At 44.4% G+C, this 11,670-nt stretch overlaps 2 protein-coding genes across 3 annotated transcripts; both read right to left on the bottom strand.

Annotated features, from left to right (window-relative positions):
- Nucleotides 1-21: 21 nt before the first annotated feature.
- Nucleotides 22-3,821, bottom strand: LOC127332649 (uncharacterized). Of its 2 annotated transcripts, none has more exons than XM_051358960.2 (9): nt 3,581-3,821; nt 3,327-3,400; nt 2,939-3,206; nt 2,655-2,812; nt 2,004-2,193; nt 1,247-1,339; nt 855-1,108; nt 651-708; nt 22-503 (listed from the first exon to the last, which is right to left on the bottom strand). In XM_051358960.2, the coding sequence occupies exons 5-9, from the start codon at nt 2,109-2,111 to the stop codon at nt 300-302; spliced, it is 717 nt and encodes a 238-aa protein (XP_051214920.1). In that variant the 5' UTR covers nt 2,112-2,193; nt 2,655-2,812; nt 2,939-3,206; nt 3,327-3,400; nt 3,581-3,821; the 3' UTR covers nt 22-299. The 2 variants fall into 2 exon arrangements, with proteins under 2 accessions (XP_051214920.1, XP_051214922.1); XM_051358962.2 differs by having other exon boundaries at nt 3,327-3,397.
- Nucleotides 3,822-7,914: 4,093 nt separating this feature from the next.
- Nucleotides 7,915-9,770, bottom strand: LOC127328587 (replication protein A 32 kDa subunit B-like). The gene is made up of 5 exons (XM_051355179.1): nt 9,678-9,770; nt 9,420-9,485; nt 9,200-9,333; nt 8,956-9,112; nt 7,915-7,998 (listed from the first exon to the last, which is right to left on the bottom strand). The coding sequence occupies exons 1-5, from the start codon at nt 9,768-9,770 to the stop codon at nt 7,915-7,917; spliced, it is 534 nt and encodes a 177-aa protein (XP_051211139.1).
- Between the last annotated feature and the right edge of the window lie 1,900 nt (nt 9,771-11,670).

Below are 11,670 nucleotides of genomic sequence, written 5' to 3'. Positions count from 1 at the left end.
GTAATGATAACAGCAATAAAAGGAGTGATAGCTAAGCAAACCTAGATTATACCACCATGACAGGGGCAGATAGTCATATTATCGATTACAATAGAACGGTGGTAGCCACCAGTTCGATTAAGCCACGAAGGCATTGGATCCAAATAAAAGTCTTACTTGTTCTGCACGAAATTAAAGATAGCCTGGTGGCCTAAAGTGGTGCCACCCGAAAGTCCTGCGTGAATTTAAAGATAGCCTGGTGGACCAGTCACACGAAAATGCATATATATCCCGTGTGACTCTAGTGGTGCCACTCGAAATCAAGCAGACGAGGCTGCATCGCTGGCTGAAGTGCCACTCCCTTCTGGATCAAGGCTGGAAATGAACTTCCCGTCTCTTCCCCTCTTCAGCACCTTCTTCCGCTTTCCCTGGGGGATCTTCCTCTTGGTAGAGCGGTATGACATGCGGACCATTGAGTAGAGGAAAGTGTGCTTGGCAAGCCCAATTGTTTCTGGGCTGACAATCTGTTGACGGACATATAGTAATGGGTCAGATTTGTCAACAAAGAAAAAAAAAGGAAATGACGTAGTGGAAGCAGTCAAAGGGTGATGATGTATCCTAAACAATGAAGCATTTGCTGGCTGAAATGCAAAGGAAGAACCGGCGCTTACCATGAATTGGTTGTCTTTTGGGATGCTGTAGAAAGCTGTTGTGAATCCAGATTCTGGCCTGTTGAGTTTTGGAGCCAATCAAAAGAAGTTTAGTCAGATTAAGTGTATGAACAACCTTGTATATCATTCATGTGAGACGGGCAACTCGTAACCTATAAGTAGTTTTAGTTTGCGTGGCAATTTGACAGAGTTAAGTAGCCTCACCCATTCATATGGTGTTCTGTCTTCAGAGCAACTTCATATTCCCATTCAACCATGGGTATCACAGCGCCAGCGTGCTTAGTCATGTGCTCCTGTGCTGCCTGAGTAAGTATCTTCATCAGGTCGATATGGTGGTGCAGCACATCAACCGGGCTTACTCCCGACAGGTTTGGGTGGATAAGATATGTAATGCATCGGCGGAAGTCTATTGTCAGAGATGCCCAGCCTTCCTGTTTCATGTCCAGAGAAACAACGACCTGCGGTTCGTCGTGAGCAATGCATATTAGGCATGTATAATAGATTGTGAATAATAGAATTAGCTTGGTAACGAGTAAAAATAACGGACATGTATATTTGTTTTTTGGGGCAAGTGGACGTGTGTTTGAAAATATAACCTTTTTGCAAGCAGCTAGGTTGTACTGGATCTTTGGGCGGAGGTAAAACAGTTCCTCGCATGCGCTAGTTGACCCTCCTGCAACAACCTTTCGCTGCATAAATATGAAAAGAAGCATGTTAGATCATTTTATATCATGCCTGCTAGGAAATGAAAACCAAGAAAATATTAGAACAGATCCAAACATAAGTTATGCGCCAAAAAATTGCACATACCAAATGAATTAATAAATAGACATGGGTATACAAGACAAAAACGGCTATATAGGTGGGTTCATAGGATCAGTGGCCATAATTTTTGGTGCAGCAACAGCCTTGAGTTGTTATGTTTTCGAAGCTACACCGTTGATTTGAGATATGTTAAACGTAAGCAGGATGATTATAAAACATGTAAAGACAAACTATAAGTTGTTCAGCTGTTTGCAAACTACCCCAAGATCAGCACCCCAAAACTCGCTGGTAATCGGCATCTATATGAGGATGTGGAGAGGTCTACCCCTGTAGTGGAACCTCTTGTACAAAAGTAGTAACTAAACCAAGCACCATCAGACTACTTTGATCCGAAGATTATTAATACACCCACCTTCTTTTGCACGCACAGGTTTGCCGCCCCCCAAAAAAAACGGTGAAAGAATGTGGTTTCGTCAAAGTAGTTACTGATTATATGCTTGGAGTATGTACAGAATATAATTTGGAACTAGAAAATGGTGAGTACTCTATATTTGTAAAATTTGGTTGGTTTTGTTTTGGAATTATTACCGCCCACTCCTTTCCAACGTAGTGTGTCGATCCCTGAGAGTTTGGCTCACGGTGGCTCTCGTCCCTTCGAAGCACCCTGATCAGAGCGCTCTCAAGCACCTGGCTCATGTCCTCGTGGTTGAGTAGGAAATCCTTTATCTCGGCGCCAGATATTGATACTCGAGGGGCATCGTTGAACTGGATGAACACCCTGATTAGGAAAAAAAGTAAGCTATTAATTGTGACTCCATTTGCTTAGTGGGAACATCATTAATCGTTGACCTTACCCCCCAAAAATCGAAATGACAAAAAAACTACTAGCCAGCATTATATGATGTTACATGTGGGTGCAGTACTACCCAAGTACCATAAGTAGTCACATTAAGAATTTTATTTTCATGTGCTGTTACTGCTAAATTTATGAACTATTTTTTTTTTTTGAAGGGCTCACAACAGATAAGCCACTAAATGGATCATATGAATCTTGGTACCGCCACCAAAGCGACATTATAAAAAGTTCAACCAATGAACAACTTTTTTCCTGGCATTTCTAGAAAGATAGTAACATGAAAATTCTTTTTTGGTGGGATGCAAAAGAAATTTAAAAATTGGATGAGGCATTTCTAGAAAGATACTAACATGAAACTATTAATCTATCTATTATTCGCTTACTTTGATAGATCGGTTACTGAGGCATTGTCAGTAAACCACAGCACGAATTTCCTGAGAGAGACCTGGAGCCTCTCGAATCTTGCCTGGAGTTACACCATGGCCAAACATCCAGTTGAACTTTGCTTCCACTGGACCTGAGCCGCAAGCTAGGCGTAGATCTGTGCAAAAAGTTGAGATTTACCAAAAAAGTCAGTAAAACAAAAACTCAGTTTATTTTTAAACAAAAAGTTAGTTTTGCAGGTAAAACTAATCAGCACCATTGTGCTGAAAAGTCAAAAACTCACCAAGGGCCCGATTGTAGTCCCTGACATCGAGGTCGGCTTCGCGTTGCATCATTGACGCGATCAGCCCATCCAACTTTGCTGTTGCGGTCTGCATCGCAGCAAAGGCGTTGTCAAGCCTTGCCTGTGAGGCAGCTTCGCGCTCAGCTGCAGCGGCATCTCGCTGCATCATGATGGACAAGAAAGAGTCAAGTTTCTGGGACATCAGCGCTATTGCAACCGCAGCCGCGTCACCCTGCCCATCTTGCCCCTCGCCAACGGAACTCTGCGGCTGGTAAAAACAAGGGGCGATTAAATTAGCAAACTAATATTGAGATGCCAAGCAATAATACAGCTTGCTAAAGTGTCCTCCTGCCCAAAATTGCAGAGAAAGCAAAGGAATATAAGATACCTGGTGTACTCCTGCGGAGAATAGTCCCTGTGGAGCAAGGCTCTCAGGCAGCCTTGGCAGCTCTGTCGCACCTGCTGCCAATCCATTCATCCATACCAGAGATATGCTAAGATATTTAGTTCCCGTAACTCGAAAACGAAATTAAGGAGGGGGGGGGGGGGGCGTCCCACACTATGAATATAAACCATTGCAGAACTAGATCTATCTACCGTAAGTGCGAACTGACAAGTGAGATTATTTTGTAGCGGGCAAACCTCTATAGCAAGACGCCATGAAAAGGAAGCCCTTCTCCCTTCCACTACTTTCTTCACTCCCAGCTCCGGTCCAGGTTCTCCTCCCCCCATATCGGACGAGGTCAGGCTGCCACCGGTCGTCTCCGAAACCGGCCGCTCCACTTGGCTAAAATGGTTTGTCCCCTTGGTTTACCTCTCTCTACCGAGGTGGTGTGTGCGGCCGCGTTTGTGGTTGCTCTGGTTTCAGAGGTTGGTGCGGCGGCTGGTGGGAGCGAGGGGTGTAATATATTGCCCTAGCTGGACGACGGTGGAAGGCGGTGGGCTGGGCCAGATTGGCAGTGTTAAAAGTTGCTACTCGGTGTGTACTTTTCATGGCCCTTTTTCTATTTTTTAATGCATGAGGTCTTTTTCCCCCTACGAAAACGATATATTTCTTCTTTTCCGTTAAACTAACCTATGAGACCCGTAAAATTTATTTGATCTTTCTTAAAAATTTGTGTTGGTACGCAGGACACAAAGATTTAGTTTTTTTCCTAGGATTACCTGGGCCAGCCCTTCTGCCCCCAGGGGACCTGATCCGTCCATGGAGTTGCATGGCACGTAGACGCCGACCTGGCCGCATGCTTGCTCGTTCTGAAGGAGCTGCCGAATTCCAGCGAAAACGTCCTGCAATTAAAAAAGTCCGAAATAATCAGAGAACAAACATTCTGTGATTTAGTTATTACCGGCCAAGGAGCCGTTGTTAATATGTCTAAGAATATTGGTGTTTATCACGTTCTCATCGTCCACAATCATTCACCTATGGAGTGCAAGGTAGAGGGGAGCTCCCTTCGAGCTGGATCTGCCAGTTGGCGTTGAACGCGGATCCACCAGGCCTAGGGCTTGTTCCACGGTCAAACACAAGAGCCTGCTGGAAAATGTACATCGAGAAGTCAGCTTTAGCCATGCAGATTGCTGATCACCAAACGGAACTACTTAGAAGGAGAAAGTAGTAAGTTTATCCAGGTGTTTTCGCGTGTGGGTCAAAGAAAGGCTCCAGTATAGTCTTTTTGGTCGGACGAACTCACCGTGCGATGGATGTCCGTCGCCGGCGTTATAGCCCCGCTTGTCTCGTCGAAGTCGGTCAGATCGAAGGTTGGCCCATCCACCATCAATGCAGCTGCCGTCGGCTGGAAAATGCAAAGGGAGTAGAGCAAGAATCAGTGATTTTAATGTTCATTCGTTCAGATGCAGTTCGAGCATTCATTCCTTGGAGAGTAGCTGAATCATCCAGCAGTATAATGGAGTCTTTGTGGGTAGGAGCCTTGACTCACCGACGCATTCAATGCCGAGTCCGCGCTCTCCTCCATCGCTGACTGCGCGGAGAAACTACCAGCGCGGCCGGAGGTTGGTGGTGAGAGAGGCGGGTGTGTTTTTCTTCTTGCTTTGCTTTGTGGTCTACTACGACCCTCTCCCTGGCTTTTTATCCTATCGGTTTGGAACCATCTGCGTTGAGATTTGCTGTTTCGGGCCCCACCACACGAGGCAGATGGATGTGGTTATTTTTTCTCTATCGTCGAGCAGTTGGATTGAGTTGTGGGCCACGGATTTGGGAGGGTCGTCAGGCTTGCATAAGCACTCTGCCGCGTTTTGTTTTGCACCAGATGCCACACCCGTCCGAAATGGTGGTTCCTGATTAGCGGGACAAAAATACCGCGAGGCCGTGCGGGAAAAAAAGTAGGCCCGTACAAGCACCGTGGTGAAACAACAAAAAAGGCACGGCACGGCTAGGACCGGCGATTCAGCGCCTCGGTGCCCGCGCCCGTCCCACGGTTTCACCGCGGTGCGGATGAGCGGCCGGCCGCGTCGGCTTCGGTAGCTGCGAGTGCTGTAGAACCAATCACATCTCTCCCAGTGAGCGACGTGCAGCCGTGCCGAAAGCAAATTGTAGTTTTGCACGGTTAGGTACTTCAAAAGTAAAATTGGTTTGCCCTTTTTTGAATATCGCCTTCCCGCCATTTTATTAAGAACTAATGTTAAGCTGGTACTTCGCCACGAAAAAAAAAAGAAATTATTGTTTTATGTTGTTTTCCTTTTTAACTGTATGCAACGACTAGTAGGTGTGACTATGGAGTTTGAAATATAAACTGCTATTTAAGATATAACCGAACTGTCTCAACCATGTGGCACGCTTAAATCAATGATTTACCTTCTCCTAATGCAAAAAAGGGATGCCTAGGAGCCGGTGTAGTTATCTTAAAATTTTTAGCCCAGTTCCAACGATCAACCTTAGTATGGGCGTTGGTGACCACTGTAACAATGACGAAATGATTACAAATCTGTCTGCGGTGTAGTCAATTCTTGCTGCTGACCAACTGTGCGAGCCGTGCGATAGCTTGACATGACTGAACCGTATGTATCAGCCTCGATCACTACGTCATCGGCATGGTAATCCACTACGGACGGTGAACAGGACGGCACGGCGAAATCTTTTCCGGTTGCCATGCGTCGAGCATGCAAGTGGTGGTTAGGAGTGGGGCTGGAAATTACGATTTATAATTTTTTTAACGTCGCACATCTTTGAACCGATTATGGCAGTGGAGACTCGCATGTCGTGCGTCAGGTTTGACCGTAGAGAGCAGTGGGACTATGAACGTAAATATTTGTTAGTTTTTGCTACTTAGAAACTTTTACGAGGTCTGCGATTTACTGTTCTTTTATTTTCATCAGATTGAAATTATTTGTTTGGAAATTTCCAGTACCACGAAATAAATCACTCATAGCTGGTACATCGGAAAAATTTATTACAAACTCGGCGAAAACTTTTTCCATTTTTTCTGTCCGTAGATATGTACTTTCTTTATTTACTGTTTTACTCTACAACACACTCCTCATTGTTGAGTTTTCCTGCAAATTACTTTTCGGTACTAGTGGAGCCGGTTGATTAGGTAAAGATAGATTGTCAAATTGATTGAGCTGTCTAGGTGACCGTCGATTGCATATGCACCGTCGATACATGTCATTTCTATATTTATTTCAACAGTTTTATAACGATAAAAGCCGATGCTTTTTCAGAAATACAAGCTACCAAAACAGGCTCTTCACAAAAAAGTTGAGCAGCTGTACGGAGATAAAAACTGTTTATACTATCAAGTGCTCGCGGGGAGCATGATTTTCGATGATAGTACAGGGGAGAAAGAGCCCAACCTGATCATTTCGCGTAGAACAAAATTCTTGCATCGGCGTTGACGCTGCCATCGGCAGGTGGCCGTGCATATGGCGGAGTATAGTTTCATATAGGAGGAGGACAACAAACCTACCTTATCCTTATCCTTACTCGGTTGTGGCAAGTTTAAGGAGGATAAAAATGTCGTTATAATATTACATAAACTGGGGCAACAAAACCCGATCTTCGTAAGGTTCTGCCGGCAACGTTCAGGGAAGCAATTTATTGCAAGTTTAAAGGAGGATAAAATGTCGTTATATTTTCACATGAACGGGGGGGGGGGGGGGGGGGAGCAAAACCCTACCCTTACTGCCATCAGCAGGTGGGCCCCCCATGTCTTCCTCGTTGTTGCTGCTACCATCGGCAGGTGGGCCCCCACCCCCTAACTTAATTTTTTGTGGTCGTGGTTACGTACGTTACTCTTCTCGCAGTTGCTGCTTCCATCAGCAGGTGCCCCCCTATACGGCGGAATATATTGTTGTCTAAGAGGTGGCGAAGTGGTCAGAATCAACCCTTGTGCATATTCCCCGAGCCAGCACTTGTTCATCCATCTATGACCTAGTCGTGTCGCATTGTAGCAAGCTACCCAAACAGCCTCTTCACAGAAAGGATAAACACCTGTACGGAGGTTAAACAAGTTTATATATCAAGTGCTCGCGGGGGGCATTATTTTCGATGATATTATAGGGGAGAAACACCCCCCTGTTCAATATTTGATCGCGTAACACAAAAATATTGCATCGGCGTTGATGCTCCCATCGGCAAGTGGCCGTGCATATGGCGGAGTATATTTTCATCTAGAAAAGGAGAACAACAAACCTACCTTATCCTTACTCGATCGTGGTAACACACATTATTTAGCTTCATCTAACTTTGTCCTGTCAAAAAGCCTATCTTTTTTTGTGTTCCATTGACCATCAGCTATGTATTAATGTGAGAAAGGTTGATTTGGACTGTCAATTTATTTTATGCAACGATTTGGACAAGAAACAAAACCCGATCTTCGTAAGGTTGTACCGGCAATGATCATTCAAAGCATTTGTTTTAGAGTTTAAGGAGGATAAAATGTCTTTATATTATTACATAAACGGCGGGCGGGGGGGGGGGGGGGGGGGGAGGTTGGGGCAACAAATCCCGACCATAACTGCCATCAGATGGTGGGCCCCATGTCTTCCCTCGGATTTGCTGCTGCAATCTCCAGGTTGGCCCACCACGTGTCGGGAAAACCTGTTATCTAGAAGGAGAACCCCAACCCTAACTTAGCCTTTTGTGGTCGTGGTTACATACATTGCTCTTCTCGAAGTTGCTGCTTCCATCGGCAGGTGCACCCCTATACGGCGGTCTATATTGTTGTCTAAGAGGTGGCGAAGTGGTCTGAATCAACTGTTGTGTATATTTCCCCAGCCAGCACTAGTTCATCCATGTATGACCTGAAAAACAGTTACGCCAGGTATGCATGTTCTAATTAAAAAATTAAAAAATTGATACGATCAACGAATGCATGTTGTAATTAAGAAAAGTTTTAATTTAAAACAGAAACCTGATTGTTTTTTCATCGAGCTTAAGTTTGTTGCAAACCATGCTGATGTGTGCTCCCTCGGGACCTAACCTGCGTATTTTCGCTAGAGAGTGTTATACCGGAAGGAACAATATATTGGGAAAAAAAGTAGAAGTTAAAAAATAAGGTTATATTCAGGTATTACTGTTCTTACTTTGTTGTTTCTTCGCGAATAAACCACATTATGGTCTCTGCTGTCTTCATTCCTCCGGAGGGGATTGGGGGCGCACAAATTGCTTCCATGTCTACCTGTTTTTGTTTTGTTTTTTATATTGGTCTTCCGCATAATAACAAAAAATATCATCATTTTACAACAGCACAGGTTATGTTTGGGCACTTGCCTTTGTTTCCTGTGGCGGACGGTTGATTTTCCTTTTGAATGGCTCTTCAGATATTGTATTTTGATTGATCTTCCTTTTTGTAGATCCTTGCTTATTTTCTTTCATCCGGTCAGCGGCCCATAGCTCATGTACAGTTTTGTAGACCTTGTGTGCACGTGCCGTCAGGAATTTTTTTTAAATAATCCATGCGATGGTGGCAAATAATTCAGTACTGTACTAGTTATTCATGAATAAGTTTCAACGCATTTTAGATAGTTCCCAAAGTAGAAATGGCACGTGTGTCGTGGCTTACCGGTCTGTGCACCAGGTCTACGTGTGTCGCTATTACACTCAGGTGGTGGTGGGTGATATCGTTGAAGTCTGTAACAATCTTGCAGCTATAACAGAGAATTTCTGGAATTGATCCATCTAATTTGATCCTTCCTACCACCTTGGCGTATGAATCATCTCTACAAAAAATAAAAATATTTTAAAATTAATTCTACGGGATTCTAGGATACTGCTCGATGTAAGTTAATTTCGTAGCGCTAACTTACTGAATGCAGTCTAGTTCTTGTCTGCTGCAGGTGAACCATATCACTGCCTTAATCTCACCAGTGCAATCTTCAATCTTGAATGATCCTTTTCTGTCATCCGCAATCTTGCTCCGTATACGGCCAATTATCCTGACCTGTACCATGTAGCAGGCAAAAAAATTCACGCATCCCATATGTTTATTTTTAACTAAATGGCTAGGATGATTGTTTGGTTACTTACAGTGGAAAGAACTGTGTTGTTCACAACTAGTACACTTCCCTTCCGCTTCTTCCATGCGTCTAGTATCTGCTTAATGTTTAGAGGCATCATTGTTTTAGCCGTGTTTGGGTATTGAGATTGTTGATGTGTGTTTTCACTGCATGGTTCAAAAGATGATCTCCTTTGCTCCTGCTTAGGTTAAAAAGGAGCTCATTATTTTCTCGATGTTAAATGGAAGCATTTCTCACCGGAATGAAATTAAATGGAAGCATTTCTCACCCGAATGAAGGAAGCCGATGATACAGGTACAATAGCCCCTGAACCGGGTAAATCTGCAGGATCTTCTTCTATGGCCTCCTCCTTGCAGTTCATTGTTTCCTTTTGTGTGCTGTAGAAATAATTCTATTTTCCTAGTGCTTTTGCTTATGGCAGCTACCTTTGTGGTTATGGTGTGTGTGGCTAGCTGAGTCTTCCACCGCCCGTGAAAAAAACTATCATTTTTACCTGAAATCACAAAGTCCCAACGGATGCTACAGGCTAGCTAGCCGTACAACCTACAAGCCCTACCGTCACAAATTAACACATGTCGCACGGTCACGGCGAGCCGATAGGAAATTGTGTTTTTGGATGGATTGATTTGACTACTCCATTCTCCCCTCCATATAAGAGAAAGGTGGTGCCGCTCGGTGAACATCAGTCACCTGGCAAAGAAACAACAACCTGAATATAGATAGAGAGGAAAAAACACGATATTTGTCGGGGGGGTGTGATCTGGCCGAATCGACTTGATGGGTTCGTCTACCATACTGATCTGGCAAATCTTCCGTCGTTTTGTAGTTGGTGTCCACTGTTTTCTCTCGTTCTTGTGATGCACAGTCTAATCTTCCCCCTTCTTTTTTTTGCAGATACTGTACTGGCACTGTTGGCTGCCGTAGCCTTTGTTTCACATGCTATCGGCATGTACCAGGATCGTCAGAAGCCTGTCCAGGTCGCGCTGGGGTTGTTCTCGGTGGTAATCACCTTAGCTGCGGTGATTACTGTTGATCAAATGAAGAACAGCACAACTGATTTCATGAAGTGCTGGTTTTTGGTGAAGCAGTTCTCGGTCCTGCTAGCAGGCACGGCTGTGTTGCTTGCCATCAGGCTTCATCTAGCTTTGCCGTGGATATATGCAGTCGTGGCTTGGCTAATGGCAATCAATTCTATAGTCTTGGGTACGGCAATAATAATTTGGATTGATGAGCACTTTGATATCCTTTTCCCAGGACAGCGCCGTCTTAGTCTAGCTTAGATTTTCTATTCTCCATATATGGGTGCTTGTTATCCTATAGCCCTAGTGCGGCAGACAAGTTCTAGCTACCGGTGTTTTAGCTATCTCGTTATTCCCCAATGGTGTTCCCCCAGCTATGATGTATCCAGTTAAATTATTGTACGTTTGTTTTATCAAGCTAGTACCCTTGTATTGTGAAAATATATTATTATCTATGTATTTTGGATCGTGTTTTGTGTCCGCATTTGTTATTAAGCCGCACCTGCATCCCGAACTAATTTGTTGCTCCTTGCTTTGCACGGAAAGAGAGAAAAAGTAATAGTTGTTTTACCCTTTTTTTCTTGGCAATATTCGTCATGCAGTACAACGAATTGATAATAAAATCTGCGCCCACCTCCCGAACAAAAATAATATAAACGTTTAAATAATTAGAAGTAAAACAATTTGGATCCAATCAGTAACATATATATGTGGACGGTGGAAAAACAATCTGCACGTGCAGCGCACATATTACATAGTCCATCGACCATGGAGCACACATTAAAAATGTGCACCCCCGTTATGTTTACTTCCTCCCCCCAGTAGATGATATGGCAATCGGAGTTTAACATGCACCGAGTGATTATCATGCACCTTCCGGGGAGCACACAATTTCACAATTTTTTTTAAAAACGGGCGTGTGGAGAAGGCGGACGAGTCACCGCCAGTTCGGGCCCTTCCCCGCTTTTCACTCGTCCGGACTTCCGATAGATCCCCGGGGTACCGGGGATGGCGTTGGTTCGCTTGATGAATGAGGGTCCAAATCCGGACGAAAACGAGGAACCGTGGGCGCGACTTGGCCGAATTTCGCCATCTGGATGAAAAAACATTTGTAGGGTGCCTCGTCAGGGATACGCTTGGGGATGCTCTAATGGCGGCAACGGTAAAGACGCGGTTGCCATTTATGTGATGGCGGGGATACGATCCTACGGCGTAAATGTCACGGTACCACATGCCCCATCG

Source organism: Lolium perenne, chromosome 2, assembly GCF_019359855.2.
Source record: "Lolium perenne isolate Kyuss_39 chromosome 2, Kyuss_2.0, whole genome shotgun sequence".
NCBI classification, from domain to species: domain Eukaryota; kingdom Viridiplantae; phylum Streptophyta; class Magnoliopsida; order Poales; family Poaceae; genus Lolium; species Lolium perenne.
This window is presented reverse-complemented; position numbering and strand designations above follow the sequence as displayed.

Bases quoted from the DNA above. Each gene is read 5' to 3' on its own strand.
- LOC127332649 (XM_051358960.2), bottom strand. From the start codon at position 2,111: ATGAGCCAGGTGCTTGAGAGCGCTCTGATCAGGGTGCTTCGAAGGGAC. The intron at 1,340-2,003 runs GTAATAATTCCA...ATATTTATGCAG, and splicing joins ACGTTGGAAAGGAGTGGGCG to CGAAAGGTTGTTGCAGGAGG. The intron at 1,109-1,246 runs GTTATATTTTCA...GACGAACCGCAG, and splicing joins ACCTAGCTGCTTGCAAAAAG to GTCGTTGTTTCTCTGGACAT.
- LOC127328587 (XM_051355179.1), bottom strand. From the start codon at position 9,770: ATGAACTGCAAGGAGGAGGCCATAGAAGAAGATCCTGCAGATTTACCC. The intron at 9,334-9,419 runs GTAAGTAACCAA...TACATGGTACAG, and splicing joins ACAACACAGTTCTTTCCACT to GTCAGGATAATTGGCCGTAT. The intron at 9,113-9,199 runs GTAAGTTAGCGC...TATTTTTTGTAG, and splicing joins CAAGAACTAGACTGCATTCA to AGATGATTCATACGCCAAGG.